The sequence below is a fragment of the Mobula hypostoma genome, chromosome 6, assembly GCF_963921235.1.
Source record: "Mobula hypostoma chromosome 6, sMobHyp1.1, whole genome shotgun sequence".
Lineage (NCBI taxonomy): Eukaryota > Metazoa > Chordata > Chondrichthyes > Myliobatiformes > Myliobatidae > Mobula > Mobula hypostoma.
The window spans coordinates 168,958,031-168,976,666 of record NC_086102.1 but is presented as its reverse complement, the minus strand read 5'-3'; the positions used below and the strand labels follow the sequence as shown (position 1 = coordinate 168,976,666).

Sequence of the window (18,636 nt, the reverse complement as noted above, 5' to 3'; positions counted from 1 at the left end):
TCAAAAGGGTTACAGAGGAAACATCCATTTTAACTAATATCAAACCTGATTTTTACAAGGGAGAAGAGGTACACCAGAGAGTGTATATGTGAATGTGTGTGTGTGTGTGTGTGTGTGTGTGTGTGTGTGTGTGTGTGTGTGTGTGTGTGTATAAACCATCCTCCAGTGGTGAAAGCAATAAATATAACCTTTCAACCAATTTTGATTTGTTGGAAAGGCTATTATTTTTGAGCATGATTTGGAATATCAGGAATTATTATGACTACAGTGTTGATGCTCAGGGTTGACATTAAGGGTGACATACTCTAGGAGAAGAAATATTGAACAAAACTAAACTTTTATAATTTAACACTGAAGTCCCATGGCGTATTATGTGATTTTATGAAATCTTCCAATTACATACAAAGTAACACTTTTACTTTTTGCTTCCAGACTATTGCTTAAACAAATAAATTTGGAATATCAGATTATGTTTATCCTAATTTGCTATTTTTCTTTACAATTAACTATATATTTGGAATTAACAGCAATATATTGAAAATAAGATAACTAGTATGAATACAAAAAACCTGAAGAATAGTTGTGAATTTATTATTGTCACAACTAAAATTTATCTTTTACCTTTCCTGGTTTGACAGCAATATCCATTTTCCATCGCTGCACTGTTGCAAATTGAAAGTTCCACCAAAGTAAATCTATCAAATTACCTACCAGGTGAAAAGATTCCATCACCATCCCCATTGGGCCAACCAATTATCTCTCGCATTTTCTTCAGTGTAATTTGTTCCATGAGGACAAACACTGGTGCTATTTCATATGTGAACCTGTGAGATAAGTATCACATAAAATAACTCTTCTGAACAATCTTCTCATTTTTAATCACAATGCCTTTAATGAAAGATTGCGCCATTCATTTATGACAAATAAATCAAAATTATTCCCAGGAAGAATATTTGGAAGACAATGAAATACTATCTGCTGGATGTAAAATATAGCCATATCTGCACTTATTCAGAGCAATTCAATTAATTTTATTTTAAAGAAAGGCCCTATGCCATGATATATCACTTGTAAACATGTCATTGTAAATGATGTGGAATGCCCATTATTTGAACTCACACAGACAGTCCACCGAACAGAATAAATATAGACAAGCAGCCGGCAAAGATAATTAAAAATATTGAACTGGGTTGCAAAGTCCAAAAGCAATTATTCACATAAAATTATCCAGGTGATGATCCCCCAAGGACAATTTTGTTCTGTAATACAAGACAATCAATAAATGTCAAATGTAATTATAAATGATGATTTCCCACAACTAAAGAGTGAAAAAAGTCAGCCTTTATGTTGAACTCACGGCAAATGTGAATGGAAAATGCAGCCCATACAATGGCAAAATAACCTGATCAGACTTTAGTCTAATTTGTCTAAAGAATGGGACACCAGATGATTTAAGGAACAGTAACACAAGCCAACATTACCTTGTGGAAATCAGCCACTTACATTTGTATTGCCTCATTAACACAATAAAATATTCCAAATTGTTTAAAATATGGACTGGCAGCCAAGCAATAGAAAATGGAGACCAAAAGCGCAGTCAAAATGTAGGTTTTAAAGACGCTTTGAATGACCTTTCATCAGATCTGATCTCATCAACCTAAAACTTCAACTTTGTTTCCTCTCCACACATGCAGCCTGACCTGCTGAGTATTTCTGTTATCGTTTTTTTTTAAATTTCAGATTTCCAATAAGCATGGTAATTTGCTTTGTTTAGATAGGGATTTCCAAGATTAGATTAGAGTCAAGTGATCAAAGGTCTTGTGAAGGGAGGATGGAATGCACTAGGAATCAGTGACAGAAGATTTGAGGATATTATTTGGGTAAGATTGCTGCAGGAAAGAACATATTCATACATGACTTGGAAATGACAATGACAATATTAATTGCAGTGCATAGGGGGGTGAAGCAGCAAAGTGGATCAACATGGATATTGTGGGATAAAATGGGGACAGCAGTATTAGGAATGAGATGCAGAATTTCAAAAACAATGAGAAGGATATTGGCAACAAATTAAGAGTTAATATTTCTGTGAATAACATGATGATTGGGGTGAAGTTGGAAAATTGGTGGGCCATGTTTCAAGGGTAAACTATGTGGTTGTATTAATGGATAGAATGTGGGGTTTGAAACAGGGCTATGGGACGGTAATGTCTGTTACAAGCAAAGTTTGCATTCTGGTTTGGAATGAACTCAGGGCAAGAGTGAGAATTCTGAATAGGGTAGATTTAGTCTTCTCGTTGTTTACCTGGAGAAAGATCAGGCTCATCCATAACTTTATTTTCTGAACAAGGAATCTGACAGCACATAGAGTGTTGCAGAGTTGAGTGTCGAGGAAGTGAGGTAATGGTGGGTGTTGCCGCATGAGCACTTCTCTATTGGCAACTATGTGGGGATAAAAAGAGGAACTTTAAAATAAAGTGAGCTGCATTTTCTTCTAAGGGAATACGAAAATTATCACCACTCATGACAAACTGCATTGCCCCTCCCATAGGTTTCAACCTCCTGCAGGCTTGCAACAGGTCTGTTTTACCTGGACAAGCAGATTATCATTCTGCTACAGAATCTGCCCGTTTCTCTTCCCCTGTCTGTCAAGTCCAGGTCCATCAAGCCACCCTCAATAGGATTACTTGACAACTTTGTTGAGACTCATTGAGGTCTTATTCCAGCCCAGTGGAAAGCTATACATTCTACAGTATGTTCCTGGAAGCGGTGCGTTGAAATAAGTAATTTAGTGTTCTTTTTAAGTTTGAACGTCAACTGCCGGGAGAGCAAAGCTCCGTGGACACACGAAGGTGTCAGAAACAGAATTCCAGCGTGATTCCATTTTACTCAGAATCAGATTCGAATCACTCTTCAGAAGAGTACAGTACTTGCTTAGCCACTAGACACCACCGCAGTAGACACTGAGCGCTGGTTGTCCGCGGCAGCTCAAATGAAATCCCTGCGCCTTCCCTGTCCTCCACTGCTTTGACCCCTCAACCCTGCAATCACAAGTAACACGAATAAGTTTCAAATATCAATGCGGAATTGTTTTTCGTTAATCACCTGGAATCTACGCCTAGCTCGGGTCAACACTTCCTGCAATGTTTAAATTATTCTGAATTTTAAAACTTTAACGTTTACTTCGGAGTGAGTCACGTGGGACTTCGTTTTGTGACACAAACTGGAAGTAACAGAACGAAAGAATTAAGTGTACTGCTGAACTTACATATTGGTGTTAGCTGTTGATGTAAGCCATTCTCCGGCCAACCCGATAATATCAAGACCAGAAGAAAGCTGGTTGAAGAACCGAGGATGCCCTGTGGGGATAAAAATTAAAATATTAAAGTGCTGAAAATAGTCATCCTTTCGTCTATTATTTGCTATATATTTATAGATTGGTATTCATGCTCACAACCACTTGGGTAACATTCCACATAAACTGATCAGTAACTACTTATCTTAAATACATCAACAAACCAAAACAGACTGTCAAATAGATCTAGATATAAATCGTCAAGCGGAGAAGCACTTGTTCTGAAACTGCGATGAAGTAGGTTAATATAAATTGCGCAAGCGTAAGATATTTATTTCTGCTCCAAATCTTCTAACGCGTTAATTTAATGTGTCCCCTAATGTCAGCTTTGTAAGTTCCTCTAAAAATAATGGATATGAATATAAAACACGCAGAATATATGTTTTGGTGGCTATCGGAGCCCCTCTCTTCTAATCGGATAAACTGCTTTAGTTTATTGAAGTGGTAACTCCTTCGCTCTGGAGCTGATGTCAATTGAATGGGTAAGTACTGTGTTCCCATTTAAACTGACCACAAAGTTTTTTGCACTGGTCATCTGTTCTTATCGATACGTGGCTTTGTGCAGGCCGAAAACATAAGACCTGCTTTGAAAATATAATGTTAGTACAACACAATACAGAGGCAAAACGGTATTAATTACGGTTCGGATGATTCTTCTCGGGCTAAATCATTTCAGATTGAGACGCCGGGGACCGCAGGCGCTGGAACCTGGAGCAACACACTACCTGCTAGAAGAACTCAGCGGGTCGAGCAGCATAAGTGGGCCCCAAACCTGCATCAGTCTGCAGGGTGCAAAGTGCAGGATTTCGGCCCGAAACGTCGACAATTTCTTTCCTCCCACCGATACCGCTTGAACCACAGCGTTCTTCCAGTAAATTGTGGACCATTTAAAGCACTTGGCAACACACGCGAAGGCGCTGGAGGAACTCAGCAGCCCAGACGGCAACTATGGAAAAGAGTGAACAGTCGACGTTTCGGGCCGAGACCCTTCTTCGGGAGTCCGCAGATGCTACCTGACCTGCTGAGTTCCTCCAGCATTTTGTGTGTGTTGCTCTGGATTTCCAGCATCTGCAGGTTTTCTCGTGTCTGTGTTTTCAAATTGATCGCCTGCAGGTAGAGTGGAATTAAAGGGCAGCGAAAAACGTTAATCGCCTAGAACCAATCACTATTCGGAAAAAACTGTGGTCCAAAATGGATCTTTACTCTTTCAGCAAGCTTCACCGGTTGGGTCGCAGTGGTAGATGACAGTCTGGGAAAAGGCAGCTGCTAAGTATTGATTTCCAGAAGCCGTACAGAGATACTCGGGCACTTAAAAATTCTAATTGACAGTCGCTATCGTTGAGGAATATTCACGATATGACACTCGCTGACAAATTCTGGCTTTACGACCTGTCCCTAATTGCCCTTGAGAAGGTGTTAGTGAGCCGCTTTCCCTAATTCTGCAATAACGCTACACTGAATGGCTTGCTGTTCCAAAGGGCAGCTAACAGCCAAGTACCGGAGTCACACTGAGGGCCAAGGAACTCAAGGACGGCACATTTCCATCCCTGAAGGACAACATGAATTACAACAGTTTTTACCACAATTTTCTGTTCACGATTATCTTTTGGTGGCTAGATTTGTTTTGAAACTCAGGTTAATTAACTAAGAAAATTTAAATTCCACAGCACCTGGGTGTGACGCTACTCGAGTAATCTAACTATTGCATTCCGCAAGTCATCTCCCAGCGAAGCAGCTGTGCCATTCTTAGTCACGCTTAACGTCAACTTTTTAATTAAGAGTTTATTGACGGTGTGTTCATTTCACAGCATTAAGTAAAAGGATATTAGGAGCTGTGAGTGATAATTCTTCAGAAATAAAATAGGGCACAGAAAATCAAATCTGGACTCTGCCCGTCAGCTGAATTTTCCCGGCATGACTCGCACTTCCCTGTCAGCGACTCAAGGCACAATGAAGCAAATGTGGTTTAAAATGTAGTTATTTATCAGAAATGGGTTTTAATTAAATTCATTAGCTTTTATAAGCACTATAATCAATGATCTGCGTGATTAGTATTTGCCATTTAAAAAGCAAATATTCACTCAAAGAATTATGCTGTTTCCTGTGGCATAAAAGTCGCTGGTTAAAAATTGAATGATTAATTTGAAGAATTTTTGGGTCAGTTTCACCTCGGGTGTAAATTGTAACTTTTAACTTTAGAATAGAATATTTACAAACGGAAGCAAGTGCTACAGTTCGATAATGACATCATTCAAGTCTATCACATTGGATTCTTAAAAATATGGGTGGGTATAATTGAATGTCCATCCTTGAGCATGATCTAATTCGACCAGTTCCACTGATAGGTATTGAACAGGACAACTGCCGTCGCTTCGTGGTAATTTTACAGCAGGAGCTAATGTGTGTCATGGACATTACTGCACAATTTACGGGAGAGGATTCTAGGTCTTCGACGTGAACTGCTCACAGTTTGAAACATGGAGACTGGCTTTATACTATAAAACTGATGAACTAGCTAAGTGATTTACTTATTGCTCAGCCTAGTGAAGAAAACCAAATGTGTTTTTTTCACACTCGATCATTTGAAAATGCTGAATTACAGAACGGAATCGGGCCTCGACAGGAGATTGACAGGCACAATTTTTTTTAAAAAGGCGCTTGTAATGCAGGACTGGATGTGAACAGATCCTTTCTGTCGCTATTTTTGAATGCCAATGGTGGAATATCAAAAATGTAGAGACAAATCAAATAATTTACCGCATATAGCTCCGTTTTACATCAATGTATTGTGTAAATTGATACTGTTCTCTTTGTATGTGTCTTTTGCGACTAACAATAAGTTTAATATTATATGCAACGTGGTCACCCCGTTTGAAGGCAGCAGACAACATCTGAGACACATCGTGCTGCTGTTGTTTTTATTTTTTTTGGGGGGGGGAATGTTCAATGCGACAGCGAACGCATTTGTCATTTAGTCGCAATCACAATAGAATTCCTTATTCGAGCCTTGGTTGGATCAGATAAGGAATGTTAGCTCCAAAACTCTCAATTCCAGTCATCCATTTAATGTCCCACCCAGTCCGAATTTCACTTTTGTCCAAATACAACTATGGACATTGAAAACGAAGTATTTGTGGATACCGTATTTAGCAAATCATCATAGTTGTTCACAGAGAATTTCTTTTTAAAAATGTGCATTATCTTCCAGGCGGTGTTCAGAAGCTCAAAATAGTCACTGGCACTTATGGATCTACGTCGCGTTGCGATCAGTCAGACGGTTGACTGCGGTTGGTTAATTACAACGTGATGAGTCTCGGAATAAGTAGGGAATTATGTCAATGGCAATCACTGACCTACTCACATCCTCACCAAAACAAAACAACCCAACTTGCTGAGAGAGGGGGAGATGTGCCTCGGTTCAGAAAACAGCCCACAGCTGAGATAAACTATTCGCATGTGTGGTTGGGCGGAAGAGGGAAACGTCCTCTCCCTCGGAACAATTTTGACTAATTACAAATAAGACTAGATTTTTTCCCGTCTCATTGCAACAATCGACCTATAACAAATGAAAACTAAGGTAATCTTAGTCTTTGTTGAGATACAGCGCGGAGCATATCTTCCGGCCCTTCGGGCGGTACCGATTAATCCTAGCCTAATCATGGGGAAGTATACAATGACCAATTAACCTACGAACCAGTAAGTCTTTGGACTGTGTGAGGAAGCCAGAACACCCGATGGAAATCCACGAGGTCACGGAGAGACCGTACTGGCAGCGGCGGGAATTGAACGCGGGTCGCTGGTACTGTAAAGCCTTGTACTAACCATTACGCTACCGTGGCGCCTATTCATGCAAAGAAAATGATGCTACTCAGATTGCCAAGTGAAACAGCATGTCCATCTATATCACATGACGTAAAGCTTCATTTGCGTCAATTTAAGAATTGTAGATGAGAAACACTTCTCATATCACACGATATTCATCCATTTGACAGTTGTGGGCGGATAGAATCATCACACTAATGCAGCAAGTCTTTGCTTCGTTTCCCGAGGGCGGAAATATGCCAAGATCATCTATAATCGACTAGAATCTAGAACAGATCATTACACACCTACACAAGTAGCAATTGTCTTACTCTCCTCGGCATAACAAACACGCACCAAAAAAAGCTATTTGACAACAAGGTAGAAGAAACAGAAGTTCATAATGAGTACTTTGCTCAGTGGCAAAACCAAAAAAGGGTGGAAATTTCCTGTTTTACTCAAAGTGGTTAATTTAAGACAAACAATAGGGAAAATATTAATTGCCTTTTTACCTGTCCTGACGCCATATTTAAGCGTGTCCCTGCAGTCGACCAGTATCTGTTCAAGAGATTCAGGGTTGTCCGAAAGCTCTAGGTTAAAACCTTCTATCCCCTCCAAGAGTTGGTGTGGATGGTGGAAGTCGAGAACTTTTGTGGACCTATCGAAAGTTTTCTTTATATAATTGAGAAGGATATCAACCACTTCCAGAAGGAACTGTGTAGTTTGCTCTTCCCCATTTTTGGCTGGCAACAAGTCTGGAAAATAATACATCGTACAAACGTCACCTTTATTACAACATAGATAAAGAACATAGAACAACATAAAGTAAGGATGAGGTAGAACGATAAATGCGGCGGTATTTTACATAATAGGGCATTCGTTAACGATGCTTACACATTCATTCAAAGGATCACAGGCATTACTTTACAAAATAATATATAAATATATCAGTCAAATAATTTATAACCAATTAACATAAACTTAAAATCCCAAAAGGCCCCTTGATTTAAAAGTTGTAATATTCTCTGAAAACAGGCTAAATAGCGGGAGCTCAATATAAAAACCCTACTATAGATGTGATTTGCTCCAAGGTCTGAACGATGTATTTCCATTTCCTATGATTACGTTTGAGGTTAAACCTTCACTAAAGCCGCTTATTTCCCGAGTAATAAATTACCTCTGGCGTAGAGATTGGAGAAATCAGTTTCCGTGCGCCTGAATATCGAGCCTCTATCGCCGTTTTCACCGGAGTTCAGGTTCTTGGAGGACTGCCGATCCTTCAGTGAACTTACCGTCCTGCTCTTATCCTCGATGCTGTTCGTCCTTTGCAAAAAACCTACATCATTACGAGAAAGATCTGTTAGTTGTTGCAATTTCCCCCTCCCAAACATATTGTACGATTCTTGACTTGTTTTAGGGTAATTATAGTAAGATGTTGAGTGGTAAATAGGGAAATGCTGCTTATTAGACCTCCACTGTAACCCCCCAACAGATAATTTATATGGAATATTTGCCCGTAGGAGGCTGAGGTCACGATGTCGTCAGCACAAAACCGACCATGCGAAAACAAATACTCGTTGTATAATGCAGTGGCAAATTCTCGTTAAATAAACCCGAAACAAGAGACGGCTAGAAGCAGCCACTGGAGCCGAGTCAGAAAGAGCCTCGGGCCAAACTTTCCAGTTTGTCAAAGTGAGAGGAACGATGATGAATGACGGCATCCCGCATCGTGCTCACCATCTTCCGATTTGAATCCATCCACTGGAGATTCCTTTCTCAAGACGTTCTTTACACCACTCCGCCTAAAATAACCTACCTATCAGCATGTAAATTCAGATCTAAAACTCTCCGTAGCTCGTTAATATTGTTGTTAGTTGAGAGCGGGAAAAAATGAATTCGATTTTGACTCCATCCAGATTTGAAGTTATTCAGCCTGAGCGAACGGTTTATACTTTGACAATGATTTACATTGGAATAAAACTGCTTCAAATGTAAGCAATTTCAAGCACTGTTAGAACGATGGGAAAAGGCTGCAGTAAATGTGAAAGATCGGCTCCACGTACTCTCATGTACTTTAGCTCTAGGGCTTGACTGCAATCAGACTTGCTGAAACGGAATGAAGTCTCCAAATCTGAAACAACAGAAGCCCCGCGCTCCTACAACAAAAAAAAACTTGAATTTTAATCTTAGGCCAATAAGCTAAAGTAGAACTTTTATATGAAATGTTCGGAACAGATCGATTCAGTGTAGGGAGAATTGAACAAATTTCTTCCGTGTTTGCCTCTACGAACGCAGATGAAGGTGTTCTTGATATAATTGCAAATTTTTCAATATTCACATATTATTCAAAATCTTCACATTTCGCAGGCCTATTCATTAATTCTAACAGTAATTACTCTTCCGCCAGCTGTCTGTGAAAATGGTCACACGAAATACAACTCGTCTGCCGTTAAAGTGCCAGCTATTATTAACCTAACACGACGTAACTAACCCGACAAGAACCAATGCTGCTCTTCATTATTTATCCAGGCTAGACTGCTTTTATGTTGTAATTTTGGGAGTTTGTGCTCGCTGGCCGCGCTATCTCAGAAAACAGCGAGGTGACGAATAAGCTTTTAATAAGTTCCCCATTAATCTGTTCCCCGGAGGAAGGCGGTGCCTGGGTAGATAAGGGTGATGAATCCAGAGAAAAAGGGACTGCAAATCCACGATACCAAATCACACCTTTTAATTTCTCGTCAACAATAAGTTTTATTTTTTGGCGTTCCATACGGTAGTATATTTGATCGATTCCGTCCCCACAATAACAATCACTGCTGTGGAAAAGTGATTAACTCATTGGATGAAATATTCTATAATTGGAAATTATATAAAAAGCTTTACTGCCATTGAACTGTACACCGACAGCAGCTTTCAATACTCCAGCCAAGTGTGTGATATTCCCTTCGCAAAGTATGGTCAGAAAAGATTAAACCAGTATCTATGGTCTCCGTAGCTTAAAATGCTTGAGATGTTAAAAACATGTTTTTTTTCCCCTGCAAATCATTTTACCCAGGACTGCAACAGCAAAATCCACTTTTTAACCTCGAAGTTACTATACTAATTGTCCAAAATGCACTGTTACTCAATAAGGTCTGGGTGATTTGGTTAGAAGCATAATTCGTGATTCAGAATACAACATTTAGGGATGATGAAGGTTTGTATCAACTCGGATTAATTCCAGTCCACTAAAGTCATAGCACAGTTAACCACCAGGCGGCGCACCGGTTTGCATTGAGTACTCCTAAAAACGTAATCGCGCCAGTATTCCATGCAAGTAATGCAATTTGTCTCCCAATTATTCTCCTTAATAAGTAGTTCCTTAAGCTTTCAGTGGCAAAATTTAATTGGTTGTACGGCCAAATACTGAAATATCAGGCGATATACATCTGGGTATTTAAAAGGAGGCACAGCAAAAATGGTTAACACGGCAACATATTATTATTCCGATGAAGATGTTTTAAAAGTAATTTGTGAAGAGAAACTGTGACGCAAACATTTCTTGGTACCAAGAATAGTTTAAAGGTTGAAATAAACAACTTTGCTGGGAGCATGGACGTATAGTTAATTCCACCTGCAGATGCTGGAAATCCAAAGCAACACACACGAAATGCTGGAGAAGTCCTGATGAAGGGTCTCGGCCCGAAAAGTCGACTGTTTAATCATATCCATAGATGCTGCCTGGCCTGCTGATTTCCTCCAGCATCTTGTGTGTTGCTTTAGCTTAAGGAGCAATTGTGTGTTCGATCGCATTTGTGTTGCACCTCCTTTCACCTGGGTACAAGATTTGTTTTGGATCATGCTGAGGCGGTAAAGAATGGTAGTTTGATCTCGGTAAATGAGGAATCCAAAAGTTCTCCATTGCCAGCTCTAAAGTAGGACATGCCAAGATCTAGAGGAAGTTGGGAGGAGGGTGAAGACTACCGGGGCTTTCTAAAAGCCAAGGAGACCCGGTGAGCGCGGAAAGAGAGAAATTTCCACCATAATCGACAATGACGATTATGACAACCAAGCAGTAGTCCACACCCGATTGTTCTTCGGACAATTTAAAATCTGTTCTATCATCGATCTCTCCACAGTTCGAGCATGATTAAATTTATTGACCTTAAATTAATTCTGTCACATTAATTACGTTGTTTACTTGTAAACTTATTCTCACTGGTGTCAAGAGTTCCTTTGTTGATTATAAAATGAAACCCTGCTCTCAATGCAAAATAATATCCTCATTTATTGGAGCTGGAAAGCATACTCAGATTATTCATTTACTAATTTACAGGAATATTCACTCTGATGGTAGTGTTCAAACCTGTGTCTTTTATAATAATAATAACAATAATAATAGATAAACTCTAATTTGAGTTATTGAGAAATACATCTAATCTTCCTGGAGTATAAACATAACTGCTGTAAAATGCTGGTTAAAACCACCCAAAACCGCATAAGTTAAGCATTAAACAAATTGGAAGTTTATTATCACCCAACTATTTAACTGTAGGGGTTAGAATGCAAATTGTTTGGCGATCGGAAAATTTATCCGAAAGTACAGTTATACAGTAATTTATTTTTGTTTCCCATTAGTACATATCGCATCATTTTTAAACTCTTTCAGAAAAGTCAAAAACCTTCTGCCAAATAAGTACGAACTTCCGCTGCTCCCTGGCCTACAGATTATTCCGCCGCTTTCTGTTTATTCCAATATATTGGAACGTCATTGCACGTGTTATTCCTGCCCCGTCCGCTAGGAGGAACCCATGAGTAACGAAGGTGATTGTAGCTCAGATGATTCACGCACGAGTTCCCTGAAGCCATATCCCAGCGCCCCACCGCACAGTGATCGGATTGTAACTGGATTATATCTCAAAATCGAAAACTTGAAATGTCTTTCTAACCATTGTGGTGCTTTGCGTATTTATGGGGTGCTACCTAATTATTTAGTAAATTGCTCAGATTGTAAAATTCTGACAATTTTCAGTATGAATTGAAAAATGAAACGTACAAATATGGAGCACGAGAAACGGGACGACGGGGCGAATCATAATGAGTAGTATTTTCTTTCCACTATGGAGCCTCTGTAGTCCATTTTTAAAAAGTTTATCTTTCTGTATCCTTTCAAAAAAGTACATGCAGGATGAAGACCAAATCGAGCTAGTGAGCTAAATATTCTTCCTATGAATTAGGGTGAAATTTAATGCTTATTTCATTGAAAACTAAAAATATAGTTTTGCTGTACAGAGACTAAATTATCTTGGGCGGAAGGTGAATTAAAGTCTACATTATCCTTTTTGTGGTTTTGCTAACGGTATTTCATAGGTTTCATAGAGTGTCTAGTTTTCGGACTCTCGACAAACCCATTCCCCTGTTACTAAATTGGCTGCAGTTTTCCATCATTAATTAGCATATTTGTCTAGTGACCTTTTACTTCTCCAGAGAATTGATAATATAGACTGACGTCTCGGCGCACTGCCAGGGATTGCTACATCGTCACGGATGTCATCTTTTGGACAAGGCGTTCAATCCGCCTGTTCAGGAAGACACCAAAGCGCCAAGATCCATTTCTTCCCCAAGATGATCTGCAAAATTCTCTCCGCATCTTGCTTCAATAAGCGCCACCAAAATAAATAACGGGCCTTACTCGTGTTGATCAGTGAGGTATTTTGCTGTGGACAGGGTGGTTACTACATTGCTTTACAAATCAAAACTGTTCGAACAGAAGCGGTAGAGCACTACATCCAAATATAGGCCCTTCGGCCCATCTAGTCCATACCAATCTATTATTCTGCCAAATGTAAGAAAGTTAGGATTTAAGAGAGTCCTTTTTGCTCAAGGTGGGTACAAGGGCAAATTTTTAAAAATGGCTAATCTCATTTTCCCGTTCACCATCCGCAATTCGGTAGCAGAATTTCAGACCGGGATTCAAATACATTTTAAATACGGCAAGGGAGTTCCGGATCCTATCCCTACGATTCTTTGGCTAAAAAAAAAGTAAATTTATCAAATTACCAAGAAAAGATATAATTGCCCAGAAGTGTTTTGAGGAATCTTGACGCTGTAAAGATTTTTTTTCTCTTTATAATTGATTGCAGTAGCGAATCCGCCATTTATTCGGTTCTGACAAAAAAATTGCTTAAAACATTAATGTCTCACTTTTGCTGGTGAACATCACGACTGTCCCACCAACGGGTCCTTTTATCAAACAATCTCCGTGAGTATAAATCAATGGTATGTGCATTAGATCCTACGTGATCCACTTGAGCAATTTAGAGGTAGAATTCTTTAGATCATGCCGGTTCAGATCAGCAGAACTGAGTATTTTACGTTACGATTTAAAGGAATCAATGTTTGTTTTAAGGTTTCCTTTTAATATTAATAATACTGTATGAACATTATTAATATTAAAATAAAGCCTTAAGGCAAACGTCTTGTTTCCCAAGTGGCGATTAACCGGAGTTTAATAGTAAAATCAATATAGTCAGAATAGCCTCCAGATACTCCGTTGGACACCCTGGCCTACAGCATATTGGACCGAGTTTGATTACCCAACTTGTGTTTTGATGGAGCCTGGCATAGAGAAGTTACCCAAATAGTCTATGTGTTTATTCATATCAAATAGAGAATTACATACCGCAGATCTTAAGACCAAGTTTTCTTGTGCAGCCATGAGCAACTCCGCACCAAGTATCATAGGCTGAAATAAAAGAACCGAAAAAAAATGTCAAAAGCCCATATCTCGGTTCTGATTCCCCCCCCCCCCGTGAAGCCATCTGACAAAAGCTTTTCACCACATTTCCGATTTATTAAACTTTCTATCCTGAGGATAGCTGTTCATTCAGAGAAGGTCTGGGGTTATTTACTGATCTATTACGCCCCACGAAAAGCTTCGAAGCGGTTCAGATGGCATACAAAACATTGCTGAAGTGTAATGATTATCATTATGCAAACGACCTCAAACGAACGAGATTCAAACAGACATAGCATGAAATTATCTTATTAATTATTTGGTGCATTTGTATAATTTTGAAAACAAATATTTTTAAATGTAAAGGCACGAAGGCGTTGCTCAGCTTCCTGTTTTTTTTCCTTTTGTGTTTTTTTTCCCTGAAATTCCGAATCAGGAGTGAATATCTAATAAATGTTGGCACACTTCCGGCAAATTGGAAGCTTAAAACAAACCTGCGTGAAATGAGGCCGAAAGAGTAGTCCATGGCTTAATTGGCTGAAAAATGATATTTGACTAACTCGGATCTGCACCACTAGCCGCCAGCCAGCGAATGTTACACTGTTGTGCACGAGTATAACTCGTTTTATTTTGCCGACATCCACCTTCATTTACATTTGCGCTTTATCCTATTATTGAGTATCCCTTTTTTTAAGCAAGTTAATGATACGTGTAGCAATTTATTTCAAAATCTGACCAAGTAATACGCCCGGCAGCCCAGCGCAGCGGGCTACTCAGTGCGTTGTGTGCGTTGTACGCTTGAGAATAAGAAATATGACTGAGAACAATTAAAATCATTAGAATTTTCAGATTTTGCAAACATATAATCTGCGTATAGGACGCACATACCGATGTATTTAATTAAAAACAAGGAACATACAGTATATATTTCTGCTTGATTTTAACGGCTGAAGGAAACGGCAATTTGGAAGTCCCTCACTAGTATGACAGCTCCAAAGCCTGGGTTTATGAGGCGTGTAAATACTAATAGCCCCACCAAGACGGCACAGTAGCTACGCAACAGGAGAGAAAGTGAATGATATAAAAAATATTTTACCACTGTGAAATCCAGAATCAAACATACAGCTTAAAGTGAAATCTGGAGAAAGTATGAAACAACATCCAATTTGTAGGTTGGTATAGAAAGACATTTGTGTGATTACGTTTAACCGCCATTAATAAAATAACATGCTAACGATACAGTTTGTGATTCCACTTGTGTAGGTTGCTGTACGCACCTCGGACGGAAAACGATGTCATTTATCTACATTAACAGATAATTAGACGGGGATTTCAGATCGATGGAATAGAGTCAGGACTAGAAAGAAATGTTTGGATTTCGCGAGAATTGCCACCCGAATGAATCCTAACCCTCCGTCGTTGCCTTTCTGTAAAGGTGGATGTGCTTGGCAAACACACGATCTCTGTGGGCTTTGTCCTTTTGGGTGATTTTTGTGACTCTGACAGCCCGAGTGAAGCTTCCTGAAGCCTCCTCGTGACACTTGTGTGAAAAAGCACTGACACACAAACGCGCCTCAGGTCAGTGACTGGGAGATAAAGCATGCAATGAGCTAATGGAATAGGACTGGGGCAAGCAAGAAACACGATTACAGACGGAAGGACGAAAAATATACACGGTGTACACTTCACAATTGCTGACTCTTCAATTCCGTACACCAGGCCAATCATTTGTTGGCCCACTTACTTTTGCTATACCGGCGCTGTGAAATGCAGCTAGATCATCTTACTTCTAGTTCAAATCTTATTTTAACAAGGGAAGTTAAATTGGCCTAAATCGTAAATCCCGTGTGATAAAAAACGGCAACGGTTTGTTTTTTTTTCTTGAAGAAAAGTACAAAGGCGGATTACACCGAAATATCGAAAGATGGGGAAGGCTAATGTGGTTGCAAGCGTGTTTGTGTTCGCGGGTGTGTATGTGTTGTGTGTTCGTGTGCGTGTATGCATGTTGTGTGTTCGTGAGTGTGAGAGAGTGAGAGAGGGAGAGTGTGTGAGAGAGAGAGAGTAAAAGAGACAGAGCGACTGAATAAGGGGCGGAGATGAGGGTGGTGGTAGCAAAATATGAAGATGTTCAGATAAGGCGGCAACGTATAATTCCAGGATTTTAATGCTTGAACATGGACAAAAGCAAAATCTAGGTTACTCCGATGCTTTTTGGCAGTTCAACACCCGCTTTCGTTCGCAGTGTGTCGTCGTAGCTATTAGCACATTCATAAGAGCTACAATTAGCTGCCTCAGCCGCTTTCCCATTCACTTTCTTATAATTACACGTCCACTCAGATTCTGCACTAAAAGGGCCTGTAATAATGAGCAAATTGCATAAATCGCCTAAATTACTGTTTAGGCGGTTTCTTTCCCCCCAACATGCAGCTGTATGCTTATTTCCACTGAATGAAAATACCTTCCAGCCTCCAGGTGTGGTATATGAAAGAATACATTAAAATGGCTACATTTTCTGCATTCTCTAAGTACAGAAGCATAAATTACGCAACGCTAATGGGAACGTTAACGCTGCTTATATTGTTCATTCAGACATTTCTTAGGAAACGTTCAGATTTTGCAACGTTTTCCAGACTTTCCGCCAACAGAATGACAATTCGACGATTGCGCTGTCGTGAAATCTTCTGGAAATTGGTTAGAAACCGCTTACTTGTATTTCTGTCTCCCGGTCGTAAATTTGTTGGGGTGGAATCCTGGCCAGCCCCGGAGGATGAAGGTGTAGACGAAGCCATCGGTCTGGCAGGTGCAAAGTCTTTGGTCAAATGGGGCTGACGCCTTTTGTTTTACAATCCCTTCTCTTCAATGTATGGCACGAAGTCACAGGCTTCTGTAAGGAAAATAATTAAGTTTCGTTTGTTTTCTTCGGAAGCTGCCGAGTGTCTGCGCGTGTGTGAGAGACCGAGCGAATAGCTTCGAAACGCGCCCTGCGCTTTCAAACATTTCACTTTATTAGCATTCAGGGCGCCAAAGTGCTCTCATGGAAGGTAGGAGAAGCAATGAATCGCGACTGTACAGACATGACTCACGTAATCGCAAGCGATATGCCCAATCAATATTGATGGGAAGGTATCAAATAATAATTCCAGAAACTCCTTAAAATGGATGAAGCTCTATATAGGACAGACATTTTAGTGGCACGACGCGTCGAAATGTTTTGCTTTCTGGTCAAAGATTTAATTGAAACCATTGACTGAAATAATTTCTACTGTCTTTGCTTAGCCTCCAGACATCCTACATTATGCACTTGATCAGGAAGGACTTCCAATAGGACAATGTCACCCACTAACCATTGTCAATCAGCAATACAATAACGGCCATTGTCATTTTAAACCCACTTATGCAAAGAAATTTTTTATTTAACCAGTCTCAGCTACAAACAGCAAAGATCGTAGTGAGATCTAACGTGACCGAAATATTGCCCAAAATAATTCAAACGAATTGCAAAAAATAATTAGTGCTATGGCCAGAAAAATTTTCGGTTAGTAACCATGCACTGAAAAGACTGATCTGACCTTTGGTACTTTTAATCAAACACAAATACATTACATATAATTAATAGCGTAACTATCTCTCCAAACAAGCAATCGAATTTGTGGCACAACGATAATTGGACATGCAATTTGTATACTTGGACAAACCGATGAAACGCATTACGTTTCACATTCAAGTTTAAGTTTTTTTTGTAAATGAAGATATATAATACTTACCCACTGGGATTTCAAACCTCCCAAAATATAATCCGTCCATTTGGAGATGCACAGGGAAGTTAGCAGCGGATTTTAGCAAAATAACTCGCACAACAAGGGGATTGCTAAGAAAATTTAATTTTCAGGTAAACAATGAGGAGGACTTTACCGTGTCGCGAAGATGCCCAGGTAGCAGCCTCAACCAATTGGCTCCCAACAACTAAATTACATCTGTAGAGATACAAGTTTCTGTCAGCACGAAGGACGCTTATAATACTCCAAGGGAAACGACATCGGAATATAAATCAAGAACAAAAAAAAATCCATTCAGCGTGACCTTTTTATTCCAGAAGTACGTTTGATTTGCGGCTTTAAAAGTGTGAATCGCCCGTTTATCCGACACGACGCACGAATGAGTCACACATCATACCTCCTCTGCTCCAAAATGTGTCACGCCAATACTGTTCAGGTTGCTTTGTCTGCAGAAAACCAACGCCCCGCCACCGTTCCGCTGGAGTTATGTGACTTTTCATCAGGTACTTTTAGTGCCTCTAGACTAGAGTTTTAGACTTCGTTTGCGAATCCCGATCACGGAGCAGGTGCGCCAGAGGAAGCTTGGAATATCTAATAATAGGTATATATCCAGGACATCTAACGTTAAGGGAAAACAAATTCAGACGACATAGCAAGAATTTTAAAATTAAGCTTTGAAGAAGCTTATTTAATACATTTATAGTGCGAACGGCTAGCAGTACTTTGCATTTATTGCAATCAATGTGGAATCACGCACGTCTGCTTTACTTCATATATATCAGCAATATTGAAATAGCAACATGGGGGTTTCTTTTTCTAATGCTATTTGAGAAGGGTTTTTTTTATCAACTATTAAATGTGCGGCATTATTGGTTTTATTTGGATTTGTTTTAAAACCACTGCTTCCGTACAAGGTCGTCAACAGAAAATAGAACTGACCAGAAGAGGGCGCCCTCGGTCGCCAAACCTTACAGTTCTTGCTTCATCCC

The 18,636-nt window shown here is 39.6% G+C and overlaps 1 protein-coding gene across 3 annotated transcripts in view; it reads right to left on the bottom strand.

Moving 5' to 3' along the window:
* gad1b (glutamate decarboxylase 1b) overlaps positions 1 to 18,187 on the bottom strand; it is a 53,136-nt gene extending 34,949 nt beyond the window's left edge. The window contains exons 1-7 of one of the 3 annotated variants that reach the window (XM_063052223.1): positions 18,045 to 18,187; positions 16,579 to 16,755; positions 13,818 to 13,880; positions 8,334 to 8,492; positions 7,669 to 7,911; positions 3,269 to 3,359; positions 712 to 824 (exon numbers count right to left, since the gene is read on the bottom strand). In XM_063052223.1, the coding sequence (XP_062908293.1) occupies positions 712 to 824; positions 3,269 to 3,359; positions 7,669 to 7,911; positions 8,334 to 8,492; positions 13,818 to 13,880; positions 16,579 to 16,660 (751 nt within the window). In that variant the 5' untranslated portion in view covers positions 16,661 to 16,755; positions 18,045 to 18,187. Of the gene's footprint in view, positions 1 to 711; positions 825 to 3,268; positions 3,360 to 7,668; positions 7,912 to 8,333; positions 8,493 to 13,817; positions 13,881 to 16,578; positions 16,756 to 17,635; positions 18,020 to 18,044 lie in introns of those variants that run through there. The other 2 variants (XM_063052221.1, XM_063052222.1) reach the window with 2 other exon arrangements.
* Between the last annotated feature and the right edge of the window lie 449 nt (positions 18,188 to 18,636).